Source organism: Lynx rufus, unplaced genomic scaffold (assembly GCF_022079265.1).
Source record: "Lynx rufus isolate CCGP_SWC_20201006 ecotype Redwood Valley unplaced genomic scaffold, mLynRuf1.p SCAF_2, whole genome shotgun sequence".
NCBI classification, from domain to species: domain Eukaryota; kingdom Metazoa; phylum Chordata; class Mammalia; order Carnivora; family Felidae; genus Lynx; species Lynx rufus.
Window position 1 is genome coordinate 72,326,816 of NW_025814834.1, and position 19,746 is coordinate 72,346,561.

A 19,746-nucleotide genomic window follows, 5' to 3' on the forward strand; every position below is an offset into this window, starting at 1 on the left:
GATGGGTTATTGTACAGTTAGAATTTATTGGTTGATTTATTGAGTACTCTGTGGTTTGATGTATTTTTCCTCCACCTAATAGGAGGGAAGATGGTTCTCTGTGGGGTTTTTCACCACATCTAACCCAGTGGTGACTGCCGAAGTTAATCTACTGTGCCTCAGACTGATTTGCTATGAAATTATTTATGTTGGGATCTGAAAAAAACAAAATCTACTGTGTACCTTCTATTAAAGGGGGTGGTGGTAATTAACCTTCAGAGAATACATGAACATTTGACCAAAAAAAAAAAAAAAAGCAACAAATCAAAGCATAGTAAAGTAATAAATACATAGTGAAATAGTAAAAAGTCCTCTAGGGAAAAGATGCTCCAAAATTTCTTACCAACTTGCTTTCATGTGTTCTTATCTTGATTGAAAGGTGTTGCCACTCCTAATGAACATGAGAAAGCAATGTTCTCAATATAGGTTGACTTTTCCCCCAACCGCACGTCACCAGTGAGCGCACCCTATAAGCCAAGAGAAACGGGAAGCCAGGCTAATCTTCTCTACATTCATTTCATAGCTCAGGTTTTGCATAAAGGAAATGTTCAATAAATGTTTGTTTGACTTGATCCATCCTGCCAGTAGTATCAGCTGTTTCCTACACACATAATTACTTTAAAATATTTCTTGAACCTTTTACATAATGTTATGAATTCAATAGGAAGAGCCAAGTTTTTGTTTTTCTATTCACAGGACAGAAGAAAGGCAGTTCTGGATTGGATTTAATAAAAGAAACCCACTGAATGGGGGCTCCTGGGAGTGGTCTGATGGGACTCCTGTAAGTTTTTCCAAACTGAAGAAAAGGAAATGAATTCAAAACAGGTGGCCCTGGAACACCTTGGTAAACCAGCCAACAGAAACTGGAAATAATGACTATATTTCCTGTGACTCAGACCCAGATCGAAAACTGCACCAGATCTCTATGAGGCTTTCTTTACCCCACCCTCCCTCTCTGGCTTAGTACCTAATTATATGAATGTGGGGCCCAAGTCCAGATTACAATGGAAAAAAAACATTTCAGTTTATCTCTAAAAGGACAGAAATGCCACACTCAGAAATACCATCTCCTCAACCAGAGCAAGTTATTCAGAAAGAAAAAATAATACTTTGCTTTTCATTCAGCCTCATGCTTGTAAAAACCTCTGTGAAGGAAAGAAAGAAGAAACTCCTCCCTATTACATTGTTTTTCAGGCGCAATGAGGAAGTCTCACATTTCCCTCAAGATGATAGGGAAAAAATGGAAGCAGTATCCCAGATCGAAATGGGATTCATCTGAGGCCCATGCAAAATCAAGTTATTCAGTTTCACCTGTGAAATGGGGCTACTAGCAAGAGCCAGCAGTGAGCATTTAATGCAGCTGCTATTTACTGAACCTGAATTATGTTCCAAACACTGGGTTGAATGTGCCACAGCATGATCTCATTTCCCCTTATGATGATTCAGTGCAGTGGTTATTAGAATGCTTAAATAGTTTGCCTAAAATAATGCTTCAGAGAGCCAGGATTTGTACACACGTTGTCTGCCTCCAAAGCTATGATGTTATAGTGTCTCCCAGTTGGCCAAACTTTGACGTAGTAAAGATCAATAGAGAAATAAGATCTCTAGCCCCACTAGAGAAAATCTGTGGCAAGGAAAGGATCTGTGGAAAACTCTATGTGGGAAACAAAAATAATAAGGCCATGCTAGTTAAACATATATATATATGTTTATATATAAACATATATATATATGTTTAACTAGCATGGCCTTATTATATACATAGATATAGAGATCACGCAGATCATATATATAGAGATCATATATACATAGAGATCATGCAGCCCCACCCATCTATTTTGCTGTCAAAGAAACTGAGGCCCAGAGAGTGGAAGGAACTTAGCAGAGTCCGCCTGCTACATAAATGGCAGCCACCATATGGCACACTTGGGTGATTAATGTCAATGTGGCACTTGAAAAATTAAATGTGCCATGTAGAGGTTGAGAATGCTTCCTTTTGTTTTAGTAAAACAGTCTTATTAGTAATAGAGAGGAACAATTTGGTTCAGAATAAATGAGATAAAGCCATGAAGCAGTGCACTGAGTTCCTCACCACCACTCCCTACTAGACAAAACAAATATTCAAATGCACACCATTGCCTGAATCTGAGCTTACATACATGTAAGCTAGATGAGTTACTGTATGATTGTGTACATGTTTGAAGAGGAGTATTACGTTTCAAACATCCTCTTTTTCCCAAATTTTTGCTCCAGTTTTACTTGTGGTCCATCCATTCTTCTGTCAGGTAGCCATTAAATCATTGAGAAGAATGAATCTTTACTTCATATCCCTATACACGATCATTCATGAAAAGTGTGGATCGTTTCCCAATTAAAGCCAGTGATGAATTAAAATTTAGTGACTGAAGACGAAAAGCTTAGCATACATGCAAAAGAATCTACATCACAGAAGGGACTCAAATCTGACAGATCAGAGCCTTTCAGAAGTTTACCCAGGGTCCCAGGACAAGCCTATTGCAGCCAGTGAGACAACAGTACAACCTCAGAAGGGAGCATGCACCTGATTTGTTCTCTCTGGAGAAAGGAATAGCATGCTTCTTTTTAGGAAAAAAGCATCCTTAAGGAAAAATGCTAATTTGGTTAGCTTGTTCTTTGCAAATGTGGGACAACCTTTAAATGCAATCTTTTTAATTTTTTTTAACGTTTATTTATTTTTGAGACAGAGAGAGACAGAGCATGAACGGGGAAGGGTCAGAGAGAGGGAGACACAGAATCTGAAACAGGCTCCAGGCTCTGAGCTGTCAGCACAGAGCCGACGCGGGTCTCGAACTCACAGACCACAAGATCATGACCTGAGCCGAAGTTGGCCGCTTAACCGACTGAGCTACCCAGGCGCCCCTAAATGCAATCTTATCCAGACATTTCTTAAGCTTCCTCCAGAAGCCTATTGTGATTTATTTACAGAGAAACTTTTTGTGGGGGATCATCATTAAGAAATAATGAACTTGATCTGCTGCAGGTTGTCTCTTCATTTTTAGACAATACTTATTTTGGAGAAGATGCAAGAAATTGTGCTATTTATAAAGCAAATAAAACATTGCTGCCCTTGCACTGTGGTTCCAAACGTGAATGGATATGCAAGATTCCAAGAGGTAAAAATAGTAATAAGATCTTTACTATGTGTTTGCTTTCTAATAATCCATAGCACTTTTCCAAGTGAAGAGTTACAGAAATCTAAAATGTAAGCATCCTGGTCTACAGTACTAACAACCCTTGTGATGAACCAAATTGCACGAGTTGAGCAAAGGATGCATCGTAGGGGAATGAGAAAAGGTGACACCACGGCAGTACGCTAATTTAGTTAATGGGAAACAAAGATAACCAACTGTATTGTGGAATATGATATTTTTCAAGTACAGTCTGGAAGAAATGTCACTGTGACATGACAAGCAAACCAAATCACTTGTCAAATGAGTAAGAGAAAACACCCGCCACAGTGTGTGCCACACAGTAGGCCCTTGACAAGTGCTCACATCCTTTCTTCTTTAATCAGAGGCCTCTCTTGAGCCTCCTTTTCAGGTTTGAGAACTAACCATATTTCAGACAGCACAAAAGTACCTGGTTTTTAAATGCTCTTTTAAAGAGCAAAGTCCAAGATGTTGTGTTTAGAGCTGAAGTACTTCAGAGTTGGCGCACTTGTGAAGAAATGTCCCTCAAGGTGGCTTGTTTTCACTTTGCAGATGTGAGACCCAAGATTCCACCCTGGTACCAGTACGGTAAGAGCTATCCTGGCGGTTCTTCAATTTCTAACTACCTGCTATCATATACAATTACTGTATTATTACAGTCCTCCAATCGAGCCTCTCTTTTCTTATTTCAATCCAGAACTAATTTGCTCAAAGTAACTAATAATCAAATTAATAAAAGTCATTAAATATGATTAAAGATTAGTATTATAGCTTAACACTCTTTTCATGACATGTGACTTTAAAATATGCATTTATCCCAGACCTTGGAATACAAATGTAGTTTTCTTAGATATACCAAGGAAATTAAGCAAATTATATGCTGAGTTATGTGTATGTAAAAATATTTATGTATATGTAAATGCAAACATTGTTTTTAATGCTAAGCAACTGAATTACAAATTTGGGGTCGATCATAACATATCCTATTAAGTCTGCATTATATCAGTCAATAGTTTTTGCATGATTTGTATTGGTTTTTGTTTTTTTGGTCTTGTTGTTTTTCAGATGCACCCTGGCTCTTTTATCAGGATGCAGAGTATCTTTTTCATACCTATGCTGCAGAATGGTCCTCCTTTGAGTTTGTCTGTGGCTGGCTACGTGGTGATCTTCTCACAATTCATTCTGCACACGAGCAAGAATTTATCCTCAGCAAAATAAGAGCGGTATTTCAGTATAATTAACCATGAGAGATTCAGAGCTTAGCCCCTTCTTCGGTCTTTGGGAGGATTTTTTTTTTTTTTTAATTTCAGACATTTATTTAAGTTTCATTAAAAGCCACAGGTTTTTTAAGAATTGTTTTTCTTTTTTGTATAGGGATTAAGAGAAAATAATGGAAACACAGGCTTACTATGTTGGTCATCATATCACTTTTCTTGATTCTTAGTAGCATCAGTATGAGTAAGTAGGGCTTTATTGTTTTAGTGAGGGTCATTCAGTCATTCTGGACATATTTATTCGGAGTCTACTCTTTGAAGGACTTGGGCTCTATCAGTGATTAAAACAGACCAAAATTCCTGCCCTTGTGAAGCTTATAATCTAGTCTGAGAAGAAAGACCATAATCAATATAAGCACATAGCATTAGAAAATAGTTTAGAAAAAGACAAATAGATAAATTGAATGGGAGAAAATAAAGCACAAATGAGAGACATGGTATACTGGGGAGAGGGTGGGGAGAGCACATGGCTGATTTAAAGTTCTGAATTTTATTCCGATTCTGTGTCTCCCTCTCTCTCTGCCCCTCCCCCGTTCATGCTCTGTCTCTCTCTGTCCCAAAAATAAATAAAAAACGTTGAAAAAAATTAAAAAAAAAAAGTTCTGAATTTTACTTACAAGAGTACAATATTTATAAGACTCTAAAGACTCAATATTCAGAAAACGATAGGGAGTGGTTTTCCATTTCAATGTAAAACAAAGACTTAGACAATCTTTGAGGAGCTAGGCTAATTGGAAAGGCATCCAAAACCTGTTAAATAATGAAACAGACTGCCAGGAATAGTATATGTTTTCCTTGTGTTTCTTCACCAAGCATTTATTAAGGTAAGTGTTTATTAAGTATTTTTTAAGTATTACTTATTAAGTATTTATTAAGGTAAGTGTCGGGGATTGTGATATTTGTCAAAGACATAATGTCAAAAACACAAAAATGAGATACAGACTCTGTTTTTAAAAAAAAAACTTGAGGCGCATGGGTGGCTCAGTCGGTTAAGTGGCCGACTTCGGCTCAGGTCATGATCTCGCGGTCTGTGAGTTCGAGCCCCGCGTCGGGCTCTGTGCTGACAGCTCAGAGCCTGGACCATGTTTCAGATTCTGTGTCTCCCTCTCTCTGACCCTCCCCTGTTCATGCTCTGTCTCTCCCTGTCTCAAAAATAAATAAAACGTTAAAAATAAATAAATAAATAAATAAATAAATAAAACTGGAAGTAATAATAAGTGAAAAGGGAGCAATATGTAGAAATTACCAAGGGGACATTAAGGGGAGAAACCTCACTCCCAGTTTTCCTTAGGAAATCTTTGAAAGTAAGGAAAAGACTTTTTTTCTTTTCCATAATTTAACATTATTTCATGATCACCAGGAATCCTTTGTTGAGCTATCATCTTTTCATATGTTTGTAAGTTGATTGTTAAAATGAAGCTCTATATTTAAAGCATCCTTGGGTTGTAAGAGAAATGTCTTCCCTTACAGCTCATGGAGCTTTTCCATTTCTATAATCCTGTTTGATGCACAGGAGCCTGTGAGGTGTACGTAGGTCAAGACCACTACTGATTTGTGATGGAAAAAGCTGAACAACAGGGATATTCGATGACAACCTCACAGTCCCACAGACTCAGTGATAGACCAATCGCTAGAACATGATGTTCCCCACTATTTTGTGCACTATTTTTACCACCTTTCCTCTCCCACAAATGGAACACTCAAGCCAAAACCATAATGTTAAGTATTAACATGATGTCATAAAATATGTTTGTTTCTTTAACAAGACAGCAGATTCCTGGTGGCAATAACAAGACATCAGGTCAATGTCTGAAAACCAATCCATCCTCTGACATGACAAAGTGTATGTCTCAAAGGGAACTGATATTTGGCCAGTACTTACTGTAACAGTGTCAGGCACTGTGCTAAGTATTAATGTTTAATGGCATTTAATCTTTCCAAGGACTATCTATGGGAAGTCTATTATTAGTACATTTTACAGATGAGGAAGCTGAAACTCCAAAGAGGTGAAGTAACTTGGTTACTTGCACAGCAGCTGAGTGGTGGAATCTGAAAGTGAACCCAGGCCATCTGACTTATGGTGTCATTTTAAAACCCTCTGCTTGCAGCAGAGCAGAGCCATGGGAGGGATATAAGCGCACAATGTCTTCATTATATTAAAATGCTAGTTCTAAAATCCCTCTCCAAAAGATGGTGCCAGCTCTGTCCCAGACATGAGCAATGAAAGACTTCTTTGATCTTTCCAATGAGCTTAGCTCTCCTGGAAACATCTGCAGGTCTTCTACCTTCACCTTTCCCTTAATTCAACCTCCCAATTATTAGTGTTTGGGAAGCCAGTTGGGGATGGCAGAGTTAATACCTCCCATAGAAGGGAATAATAAAACCCATCGGTTTAGTTGTTTGAGAAGTCATACCTAGCGCTATGATACTAGTTGAGGGCTAAATCTAGTGTGATCTCAAACCACACAAACCTTATGGTATCTTATATGGCAAAACTGTTACCCAGCCTGAGACCATGTTGTTATAAATTGCCCTGTCAGTATCACGGGTGAGCGGCTGACTGATCTAACACCACAAAAGAAAATTACTGGATGGTATAAAATGTGCAGATTGAAATAGGCGCAAGAGAGCTAAGGGGAAAGGTATCAATTTAAAAAGAAGAAAACTATAGGTTTCCAAAACAGTTCTTATTATTGCATAATATTGTGGCTGTGTTAGGCACTTTTTGGTGGTGGTGAGAGTAGTGGTATTTATGGTGACCATTTACAGTTCATGAGCGAGAAACTCCATATCTACAAAGGTCCTACTAGAAGGAGTCAGTTCAGAAGCTACTTTATGCCAGGATGGTGAACTAAACATGTCGAGGTCATACCACTCACTTTTGTGGCACACTCATCCTATTAGTGCAGGAAGAATCACAATACTAATTAAATATTTTTAATATTCCATATGTGTTGTATAGTTTCCCTAAAAGAGTAGTAACTTAGAAATGTGAAGAACAAAAATAACAATTGGAAAGTAAAAGAACTATTGAAAAAGAAAGCTGGATACAGTTTTTAAAATCTGAAGAATTTTTTTTTACAGTGTTTCTATCTTGGAAATGTGGTTAGTCAGTATTTTCTCTTTGAATAACGGAATACCACAGGCATGATGAGAGTGAATTTTTGAGTACTTCTTTTTTGAACCATCTTGTTGGGTTAAATTAATGCCAAAAAAGTAAAAAGCCATAGCACTGTGGGAATTGTTTAACATGAACTACTAGCCAAATAGTCCACTCAGCTAACATTTTATGCTGTGTTGTGCAATATTTGCATGTCAAAATTGAAATTTACTCTTATTTTTATAAGTTCATGTCTAAATACTTCTAACAAAAATATATCAAGTCTATTAGTCAGCCACCAAAATATGATGTTTTAAAAACCTTAAAATAACTTGGTTTTGGTATTTTTGATGGAAACATTTGAAGAGATGACAGGCCATTCATCCTTGTATTATATTGTAGATTAATTACTTTGTAGATTATATTAGCTGGTGCTGTATTTTTTTATAAGTATTCTTCCCATATGATGCTATCTATAATGGCTGTCACAAAACATAGTTGATGTTATGAAATCTGTGGTCATATCACATTTCTTTATAGGAAAGAATATTAATAAGTCTTCTATTGTTGTGAATTTATACCTAAGCTAAAATTTAAAACATCTATTTTTCACCATGCATTTTTCACCCTAGCTTCTAGCTTGTCCTTCTTGCTTGCAGCTCTATTCCGTATCCCAACAGGTTGTGGTGTGCCATATAGAGGATTACCACGCTGTAATTGAAGTGGTAATAAATATGTCACTTAAGATGCAGTAGGTATAATTTCTCTTTAGAGGTCCCTAATTGGGGCAGTGAACAATCAGCCTGTGATTTCCACTATTGTTGCACGTGAGACCTCTTTAGATTGAATGAAATTGTTGTGGTTCTCCTACTGAGTTCACAGCCAGTCTCAATGGACCCATTCCAAAGCTTGACAAAAGGAATCTAAATTCAGCATGTAAGAACATGTCCATGAAACAACACCTCAGGGACCCCAAATTATAGTTGCTCCATCTTACATTATTCTCAAATTGCTGATATAGCAGACAGCCACACTATTCAAGGAGTAAAAATACCTGTTTATAAATTAGAATGTTAGAGAGTTGTTAGGTTCTGTTGTATGATGACCCAAAATTCTGTGGGGAAAAAAATATATCTTAAGGTGTATTCTCCAATTTTTACAGAAGAAATGAAGTGCAAATTTAAATATGCAATGCTTTCAAATTAACAGGCTTTTAGCTTAAAAATTAAGTTACATTTCACACACACACACACACACACACACACACACACACACACTGAGCACACACACAATACAGTATATTGATTTAGAAGTCTTAGAGAAATTCTTACGGCCTCTTCCTCTTTTATAGTTAAAGAGGGAATTTCAATTTCCAGGGTCATCAGTCCGGTATTATATTTGCCATAATGTATGTACATGTCCATGCACACATGTGTGAACATGGGGTTTCATTTTAGACTTTAGTGTACTGGGATCTGTCTGATAAATAATGGTACAATATCATTAAAATATATTAATAATTTTCTGATTGTGAAACACTGGAAGTTCTGTCAGATTCCTTTGTCCTATATTGTGTCTATTTAAATGGGGAGCATGCTATGACTCAGTTTAAAAGCTTAACAATCAGACTAATGCCAAAAATTCAAAATCTTTTTTACTATTGATGTCTTTGTGCCTTGATTGTTTTCAAACAGCATGGCACAGGCAGTAAACTTCTATAAACTGCTGAGATGATAAAACACTAAATTTTTAGGGAAAAAAAGGAGTCCTATTTTACTTTACAATATTACTTTTTAAAGCCCTATTATTAAAGTTAGAAAATGTACTTTTAAATACATAGGGAAAGTTGTAAGAAAGATTTTCAATATTTGATTCCAATTTCCCTTCATAATGAGGAGAGAATATTTTAAGATAATGAAGTTTCAGGTTCTCTGAAGATGCTAGGCCTAGTGTACTCTTCTTTAGATAATTGGGTAAAATACTAAAGAATAGAAAGCTATTAACAGCAACCCCATTAATCTTAATAGTGAAAAGGGAAAACAAGTAGAATAAACGCTGACATTTTCTTTCTTTTTTTTTTTTTAATAGCTATCAAAGTATGGTATAAATTGGTGGATTGGACTTCAAGAAGAAAGAGCCAATGATGAATTTCGGTATGGACCTAGATCAATTTGCATTTTATTTTGTTTGACAGGTTTTATTTGCAGAATGATTGGACTAGATCTTAGTGATCAATTTGTTGAATAGCCTTCAAACATTATCTTTAACTCATAAATTTTCATTTCTCTAACCAAAGACATGAGTATTTTTTTAATTTAGTAAAACATTATGCCTTCAGTCCATACCCCAGAACTTCAAGAATGGTGTTTGGAGACTGGACATACAGAAAAAGAGAAGACCCTAAATTTTTCCATTTTCCTACAGCTGGAGAGATGGAACGCCAGTAACATACCAAAACTGGGACAAGGGAAGAGATGGATCTATGAATAATCAGAGCCAGAGATGTGGCTTCATTTCATCCCTAACAGGTTATTTTACTCATCCATTTTGGGGTTTATAATACAAACTGATAGTTTTCAGGAGGCTTGAAGTCTCCTTTTCATTGCATTAGTTCAGTGAAAAGGTTTTATTTGGCTAATTTGCTTTTTAGTTGAATGTGTTTCGTTTCATCAGTCTTAAGGTTTAAGGATGGTCATCCCTACAGTTAATTCCATGTGTTCATGTTCTTGAAAATGAATTACAACCAGATAAGTCATTCCTCATGAACCAAAATGGCACCAGAAATAGGCCCATTGACACTGATCAAAAATATACCTGACAAATACTATTCTCTATAAAATGTCAATATGGGCTCATTTTTAAAATCTCTTCTTAATATTCAGTTTATATTTGGCCAGAACTTTACCCTCTATGAAATTTACTTCCACTTTCCCATTTAAGAAAGATTTTCAGGGGCGCCTGGGTGGCGCAGTCGGTTAAGCATCCGACTTCAGCCAGGTCACGATCTCACAGTCTGGGAGTTCGAGCCCCGCGTCAGGCTCTGGGCTGATGGCTCAGAGCCTGGAGCCTGTTTCCGATTCTGTGTCTCCCTCTGTCTCTGCCCCTCCCCCGTTCATGCTCTGTCTCTCTCCGTCCCAAAAATAAATAAACGTTGAAAAAAAAAATTAAAAAAAAAAATAATAAAAAAAAAAAAGAAAGATTTTCATTGAATTATTTTTTTAATGCCTGTCATTAACTGTTTCTTGCCATAGAATACCAACTGTCTCCAAGTTGGATTTAGAAATACATGTACGTTTAAGATGGGTGGGTTTTTTTTTTAATTTATCAGTACAAAGTTATTTGGGTTCATTGTCCACTCATATTCACCCCACTCTTTCTATCCTATAAAAGGTAATTATGTTCCTGACTCTTAACAGATTCATAGTGAACCTGTGCATCAAGGCAGGAGAGGGATAAGCACGGAAAGCAATCCTTGGTGGAAGGGTGTCTGCAGAGAAAGGAAAGGAAAAACCACGTTGTTAATCAGCTCTCTTTTGCCAGCAGGTGTCACAACAGCCTACAGAAAGGCTGTTTTGTGATTCTGGAAGACTAGCAGCTACTCTGCATTGAAAATAGCATGCCAGCCCCTCCTTCAAAATGCCTTTTTTTTTTTTTTTTGGTTCATATCCCTCACTAGAAAACTGAAACCTGCCTTTGCAATTTACATGCCTCCCTGCCCTATTCTGGGATTTATAACTCGAATGCTAATGAAATGCATTCTATAACCTTTACTCTGAAAATATAGCTCTTCTAAATTAAAATACATTTTACAGGAGGCTAAGGACTTTGGGATGTATCTTCCTGAGGGCATGTCTATGTGTGCCTGTTTTGTTTAAGGGTGCGTGTTGAAAAGTGCTTCTTTCTTAGAAGTTACAGAGTTAATTTTTCTACATTGTGTATTTTCTAAAGAATTAGAAATTAGAAATGATCATCTATTGTTTTAGAATCTTGTTTCTCTTTATATTGAAATTGAATATTTTAAAACAAAAATATTACTCTGCATTCTTCTGTTAACCAAGTTAAATATTCTCAGCACTTTAATCAGTTCTGTGATTTCAACTGTAATATTTCAGTTAGTTGGGGCATTTTTTCTTTTTTTTGGCATTTGCGAAATTCATACATTCTCAAATTAGAATTACTGATTTAGCACCCTGACCAGTTTGCTGTTGCCACGAGAGAACTCTGTTAGCAGTTTAGTCCAATTTCTAGATTAAAAAAATTATGATAAACCATTAGCAGTCATAAAAATGTGATACACAGAGAATGCTTACAAAGAGTCACCATTATTTCAGGTCATCTCTAACTCATTTACTCCTCCAGGACTCTGGGCTAGTGAAGAGTGTTCAGTTTCTATGCCTAGCATCTGTAAGCGAAAGAAGGTTTGGCTCATAGAGAAAGAGAAAGATATCCCAAAACAACATGGAACATGTCCCAAAGGATGGCTATATATTAACTATAAGGTAAACTCATTTTCAAAAAGTTGCCTGTGTTTCTCTCTTGTAGACATTTTAGAACGTAATTTAAAAAGTAGGTATGGCTTTGAAAAACCAGGAGTTGTCCATTGGACCTGGAATTTTTTTGTCACAGCTTTCAAGAGATTTGAGGTTTTCAAGGTAGGGGCAATCTCTTGGAATAAAGAAACAGCCTTGACACCACCCTTCATTTGTATATTGTTTTTGCTCACAATCCTTCATTGTGCTGTATAACTGTTTCATTAGGCGTGATGCATATGAGTGTGTGTAACTAGGCCCTGCCCCCAAATGAGCTGTCAACTCCAGAGGGCACAGACTCCATCCTCCCTTTCTTTTGTGTCTTCCCTGCCTGGAGCTGGCATAGAGCTCTGCCCGCTGTGTGAATTGACCCACTAATAATGTCATCTTGAGCCTCATAAAGCTGGTGCTTCCATGCAGAATTGAAATTAAAAAAAAAAAAAAAATTGCCAGTGGGGATATTGTAAACCAGATTTATTATTTCTGATAATGCCTCCAATTAAGGCCAAGAATTTTTCTCCACTCTATTATGTTTTATAATAAAATAACTTTATAGGCCTTAGGTGTGGAAGTAATTAAAATGCATCCCAAATTATAAAAGTTTAATTCTTTGATAATGGAAAAACCCAAACTGTGTCATAATTTTATATGTTAATATGAAATTGCTCTTTGTTGACAGCCAGTTTTCAATCTGTATATTCAGTTATATTGGCAGAGCCTTCTCTCCTTTATGATCTTCCGTTCACTGTTAATTTGTGATATGGGGCCACTGGGATTTTACACGTATTTGTTGAACACTTACTACATATTTGGCACTGATTTTTTTAATTGTGGTAAAATTCACATAATATAGAATTTACCATCTTAACCATTTTTAAGTGTTTAGTGAGGTAGTGTTAAGTATATTCACATTGTTGTGCAATGAATCTGCTGACCTTTTTCATCTTGTAAAACTGAAACCCTAAATCCAATAAACAACAACCCCTCATTTCCCCTCTCCCAGCCCCTGGCAACCATAATTCTGCTTTCTGTTTCTATTAATTTGACTACTTCAGACACTGAGGATAAGTAGAGTTGTACGTTATTTGATCTTTTGTAAGTGGGTTATTTCACTAAGCAGAACGTCCTCCAAGTTCATCCATGTTAGAGCATGTGTCAGAATTTCCTTCCTTTTTGAGACAATAATATTCCATTTTATGTATGTACCACATTTTGTTTTTCCACTCACCCACTGATGACATTTGGGTTTCTTCAACCTTGTGGCTAAGAGTTTTTGCTGGCTGATTTAAAAGATATATTTCTTATTTTGTTCAATTCTTTAAATACACAGAATTATTATCCCATCCTATACACAAGAAGACCAAGACTGGTAACATTGTGTGCTTTTTCTGGAAGTTCACAGCAAATAAGTGTCAGGTTGAGAATCAACCTCAGGTTTTCTGACCTCGAGTCAAGTAGTCTTGTCTTTTTCCTACAGTTGCCACTTCATATAAGAATTCTTAAATTACTAGATCAGTTTAGCCCCATGATACAGTCAATCTGGTGGCACTGAGATATCTTCTAAAATATAGTGGTTTTCTAAAACTTTATATGGTATTGAGGTACATTTTTAATAGTTAATACTTTCTGCCTGATTCCTATTTTCCCAAACTATAAAATCTACCAGTTACAAGTAATTTATACATTTCAATATAAGAAATGTAGCAAGTATTCAATAGAACACTGAGTATAACTAAGTCTTCAATTAAAACCTTTAACAATTAGTTCTTTTTATAGCTATTCTACCGTGGTAAAATATATTTAAAATAAAATATGCCATTTTTACCATTTTAAATGTACAATTCAGTGGCAATAATTACATTCACAATGTTATTCAACCATCCCCTTTATTTCTAAAATTTATCATCATCCCAAACAGAAACCCTGTAACTATTAAGCAATAACTCCCAATTCCCCATTCCTCTAGCCATGGTAAGTTCTAATCTGTTTCCTATCTCTATGAATTTGCCTGTCTAGATATTTCATGTAAGTGAATTTATACAATATTTGTCCTTTTTTTTCTGGCTTATTTCTCTTTGAATAATGTTTTCACTGTTTATCCATATTATAATGTGTATCAGAACTTCATCCCTCTTTATGACTAACTAATATTCCACACCACATTTTGTTTTGCCATTCATCTGTTGATGGACTTGGGTTGTTTCCACGTTTTGGTTATTGTTAATAAATTTTCAATGACCATTGGCATACAGGTATCTGCTGGAGTCCCTGTTTTCACTTCTTTTGGATATACACCTAGGAATGGAATTGCTACATCATGTACTAATTCTGTGTTTAACTTTTTGAAGAACCAGCAAAATGTTTTTCACATACATGGCTGAACCATTTTACAAGCCTGCTAGCAACGTATGCTAGCAATTTCTCCACATCCTTAACAACACTTGTTATTAGCTATCTTTTTGCATGCATCCTAGTGCATGTCTAGAGTTAATCTCATTATGGTTTGATTTACATTTGCCTAATGGCTAAGGATGTTGAGTGTCTTTTCATGTGCTTACTGACCATTTGTATATTGCCTTTGGAAAACATGTCCATTCAAGTCCTTTGTTTTCATTTGGGTTGTCTTTTTATTGTTGAGTTGTAGGAGTTCTTTATATATTCTAGAAATTAAGCCCCTATCAGATACATGTTTTGCAAGTATTTTCTCCCATTCTGTAGGTTGCCTTTTCTAATGTCTTTTGATACACAACAGTTTTAATTTTAATGAAGTCCAATTTATCTAATTTCTCTTTTTACTCATGTTTTTGGTGTCATATCTAAGAATAGTTTGCCAAACCCAAGGTCATTAAAATTTACCTCTTATGTTTCTTCCTAGAACTTTATGGTTTTAGCTCTTAAGGTTTTGGTCCATTTTTAGTTAATTTTTCTACCTTGCAACTATTAAAACAGATGCATCCTGGAGTGCTCTATATGGGACAGACACAAAGGAATGCATATCTTGTCTCAAAGTCACATTTTCGATGCAGACAGTGAGCAACCCCAAAGCATGCGGACAACTGTTCCAGTTACTAATCATAACTTCTCCCATGTACAAAGGAGGGTATTTTAAGGAAATTAACAGCAAATCAAATCCTTGGCACTAGAGAAATAATTCTTAGAAACTCTCAATATTTGTTTTTGGTTCAGCCCTTGGCTATTATCCTCCCCCCAAACTTCTTTATCTGCACAGCTTAACTCTAGTTGATGTTTTCTCCTGTGTAAACATATTGAGTATATATGTACAGAGGCATGGTAGCAGTAACCGGGGAACAGACCCAGGGCAACAGAGTAAGTGAATACTTCCTTTGAAAGGAATAGAAGGGGAGTGAGTAAAGCACAAACACATACATGAGAGGAGAAAGGCTTTCTGAAGCAGGATTGGAGCAGGATTAAAACATCCTTGTGTAGCTCAAAGTAAAAAAAAAAAAAACTTTATTGATAACTAACAGTTAGATTAGTGGTTCACAGCCCTGATCAAATATTTAGAATTGCCATGTTAGCTTTTTAAAAATGTCAAGGTGCAGGTGACATCCTAAAGATTCTGATTTAATTGATCTGCATTGGATCTAAGCATCAGTGTTTTTTAAAAGTTCCCTTGGTTATTCTAATGCACAGCCAATATTTGCCCAGCAATAGGAGAGCTGCACGACTTAGTCTTTGAATCATTCAGAGGAATTGACTAATAAAGATACTGTCACAGCAGGCTTCCTAAGAAAGGATCTTTTACAGAGTAATGTTACAGGGTGCTCAAGTGTCCCCACCCACCACACCTTCCTTTGCATAGTAATGTCTAAAATCACTGGAGTCTCACTCGTTTGCCTTGACTCTTTATTTTTTAATTTTCTTTATTTCTGAGATTGCCTCATTTGTCATGTACTCCTTGGAATAAGTGGGTTTATCAGATCATTAGAAAGAGGATTGATAATGGAGAGGAGGAGAGCCCTGTGGGGATGGCTTCCCTGATTAACAAAGTTACAGAAGGAAAACTGGGAGATAGCAATGACAGACATTACTCACTTCACAGTTCTGAATGAGCACCGATATGTTATATCTCATTAAATTTTGCTTCTTGTTTGTCAATTTTCTATGGCTCATTTTTATTGGTTATCTCTAAGAAAAAAAATCTAGTTGGTTGACTATCCACCTATAAGAGGCTTGTTTGTTTGTTTGTTTTACTTTTATTTGCATTTATTTTATGCAGAATTAACTCCCAACCATTAGTTTTTGTGTCTTCACTTTCTTCTGGGATATCTTTTTCTTTTGTGTAACCTCCTCTTCTGGTTTAGAAACAAACAATCTGCTCTTTTTCAATAAGGATCATCTCAGTGTGGCAGGGAGAGCTCATGTACGGGTTCATCCATGAGCCCTGTAAGTTCTATGCCACATCTTGGGGGCTTTGTTTGCCTGGATGTGCTCAATGACAAGAGAATCTCCATCTAAACCCTTAAGTTCAGCATTCCTCTCTGCATTTTTAAGCATGTGCAGCAAAAATTCTTTTTTGGGCCACTGGCCCTGTGTCCAGCCCCACTGTTTGGCCTGGGCACACCTACCAACTCCACAACTGTAGCATCGGAATTGAACACATTGCTTCTGCAAATACTTTTCAGATACTTGGTGGCTTTTCAGATATGCATACCCTTGATGGGCTGGGCAGTTTCATGTGTGTTCTTAAAGTGAACATGAATATTTGAGCCTCTTGATTTGCATGATTTTGTCAGATTGTCTGGGTCAAGTGAATAGTCAACCATTTTCAAAGATCACCTCAGGCAGCTTACAGGAAGAGGAAGTCACCTTTAAGAGTTTTAAAACTGAGATACCAGAAGTTAAGCATCTTTTCTAATGTTTTATAAATTATTTTCTCTGTGTTTGATGATATATGAGTCCTGACCTGGGATTACTTCCAGAAGAGTGAGTCATCGAAGATACTTGTCACAGCAGAGCTATAGGCAGGAAAAATGCTAAGTGTGCATGGGCTTGTGTTTATATTAGATTAATTCTTATGCTTCCACTCACACATCTTTATCCAGGGATCTGGGTCGAGTACTAATGCCTGCTTTGCACCATCTACTTTGGAATTAGCCAAAATTTGATTTCATGCACAACATAGCTTTTCCTTAAAAAAAACACTCTCTTAATTATTAATATTATTAGCACTTTATTCATTCATTCACTTAGCTATGTTGGATGTTGGTAATTTTATGGTGAGGAAAAACAAACAAAATCCCTTCTCTTTTGGAGCTTACAGACTAGAGAGGAAACAAACATTAGTAAATCACTCAGGAAAAGACCTCTAATTTATAACTGTGACACATATGATGAAGAAGACTTACATAGTTCTATTAAAGTATATAACAGGAGAACATGACTGACGTAGTCAGAAGGACAGGAAGCATTAAAAGCAGGGGAGTATAGCATGTGCTAAGGTCCTGTGGTGAGAGGGGATGTAATCTATTGAAGAAACTAAAGGAAGCATAAAGAACTAGAATGTGAAAAGTGAAATAAAAAAGAGTTTCTGGTTTTTATCCTAAGAACAATGAGAAATGCCTCAAGGGTTTTACCTAAAGAAGGACATGATCAGGAATGAGTTTTGAAAAAGAATCATTCATGCTGCAATGGCAAAGACAGACTGGAGAGAGGCAAGGATGATGAAGGTTCTAAGAGTGGTTGGGAAGCTATTGTAATAATCCAAGGTAAGATAGTGAAGGCAGAGACTTTGAGGCAGTAGGAATGGGGGAAGGACATTGAGAAATGGGATGTCCAAATGGTAGATTGAAGAGGGGCTAGGGTGGGAAGGTGAGGAGACTCCCAGGTTTCAGGCTTATATAAATGTATGACTGACTTTGCCATTCAATGTCAGTAAGAATACTGGAAAAGGACCAAGTTTGGGGGAAAGATCATAAATTCCATTTTCAAGTTTTGAACTGGAAATGATTTTAAGGTAAGAATTTTGTATTCAAAACTCATTTGGATTACAGTAGGGTATCCTTAATTCACAGTAATAAGAGATGCCTTAACCTTGATCACATTTTGCAAATTAGTAAGTAAATAAACAATTTAAAAGTGCTGTACGTCTTCTTGCTGCTTTGCTTTAATTACTAATGACAACCATTTCAAAGTGTGGTAGTAATTTTTTTTGAAACAATGAAGTGTGGTAATAGGCTACACTCTCATACTCAAGCTAGTAAATCTTGGCTGAGTCAAATGTGGGGGGTTGGATGAGTTGGGGGATGGGATGGGGGCATGTGTGTGTGTGTTTTCTAGAAAGATTTATTGAGCTAACTAAACCAATGAGGTTCATTGGTATTTATGAATGGTTCATTAGTGTGACTATCTGAACGCAAGGTGAATTCACATTAAATGATAAGACTGCCTAATAATTAGTGTGTGCCACTGTTTGGAATTTGTAATTAGAGAGAAGAGACAAAATGAAAGGAAATAGATAAAAGAATAGTTGCTATAAAATTAAAATCCTTTAAAGCCAATTCCATTTCTTTGTGAAGCAAACAAGGTGACGAGGACCAGAAGAATTGAAAATGTATTTCCTCTCTTATTTGGTAATTCAACTTCAGGCTACATCAGGATTTCTGGTTTTTATCCTAAGAACAGTGGAAAATCCCTTATAGTTTTTAGATTTTTATTTTGATTTTTTTGGAAAATCCCTAATAGTTTTAAACTAAAGAGTGACATGATTAGGATCAAGTTCTGAAAGGAATTACCTGGGCACTATTGACATTTGGGGCTGAATAATTCTTTGTTATGAGGGGCTGACCTGTGCGTTATAGAATGCTTAATAGCATCCTTATACCCTACCCACCAGATTCCAATAGCAAAGCTCCCACATCAAGCTGTGACAATCAAAAATGTCTCCAGAGATTATTGAATGCTGCCCTTTGAGAACCATTGGACTAAATCTAGAAAGCCTAAGAATGTTGTTTGACAACTATTTTGGGGTCTATTGGCTTTTATAATGTTCCATAAATATTTACTGGGGACCTTCTTTGTTGTGATGTTCAAAAAAAAGCAACATTTAGTCTCTGCTTTTTAATGAGTTTATGATGATGGGGAAAGGATGGGGGACTGAAAAATATAGAAATTAAAGAATGAGGAAGGATGTCATTCCAAAAGGGGATGAGGAAGGATGCTCTCTCAAGTGCAGGCTTCCACACTAGCCTAGAATTATCTTGTAACTGGGATTTTCTGGGTGGTGAAATCTTGAGATCTAACCTATCAATGACCAGGGTTGCCTATGTTCATTGACAAGAGAATATTCAACACAGAATATTCTTTGCATACAGTTTCTCCTGATGTCTCTGGAACATTGCCTGATCCACTATAGCCTTTCTTTTCTATCTCTCTCTCCCCCCTGACTCCACCTGGCCCTATTTAACATGTTTAAATTTCACTGAGCTTTGGTTGCGGATGGGTGGTGTCTTCAACACTACCTGACCTGTGCAGTGGTTATTGTTCCATTTCTCGCTCCATAATGAGTAGCCCTGCCATGCCACAGACATGATTCTCTCATGAGTAAAAATCAGCCCTCACTGCAAAATCCCATAGCCTTCTTTTTGTGTCCCATT

General features: G+C 36.5%; 1 protein-coding gene and 1 pseudogene across 1 annotated transcript in view; one reads left to right on the top strand and one right to left on the bottom strand.

The window, feature by feature from the left end:
• The window catches only part of PLA2R1 (phospholipase A2 receptor 1), a 118,242-nt gene that overhangs the window by 80,459 nt on the left and 18,037 nt on the right, over window positions 1-19,746 (top strand). The window contains exons 14-20 of the mRNA XM_047084413.1: window positions 736-820; window positions 3,059-3,191; window positions 3,780-3,815; window positions 4,293-4,450; window positions 9,690-9,754; window positions 10,026-10,129; window positions 11,961-12,100. Coding sequence (XP_046940369.1) covers window positions 736-820; window positions 3,059-3,191; window positions 3,780-3,815; window positions 4,293-4,450; window positions 9,690-9,754; window positions 10,026-10,129; window positions 11,961-12,100 — 721 coding nt within the window. The remainder of the gene's footprint in view (window positions 1-735; window positions 821-3,058; window positions 3,192-3,779; window positions 3,816-4,292; window positions 4,451-9,689; window positions 9,755-10,025; window positions 10,130-11,960; window positions 12,101-19,746) is intronic.
• On the bottom strand, window positions 16,373-16,917 carry LOC124515664 (60S ribosomal protein L17-like; annotated as a pseudogene).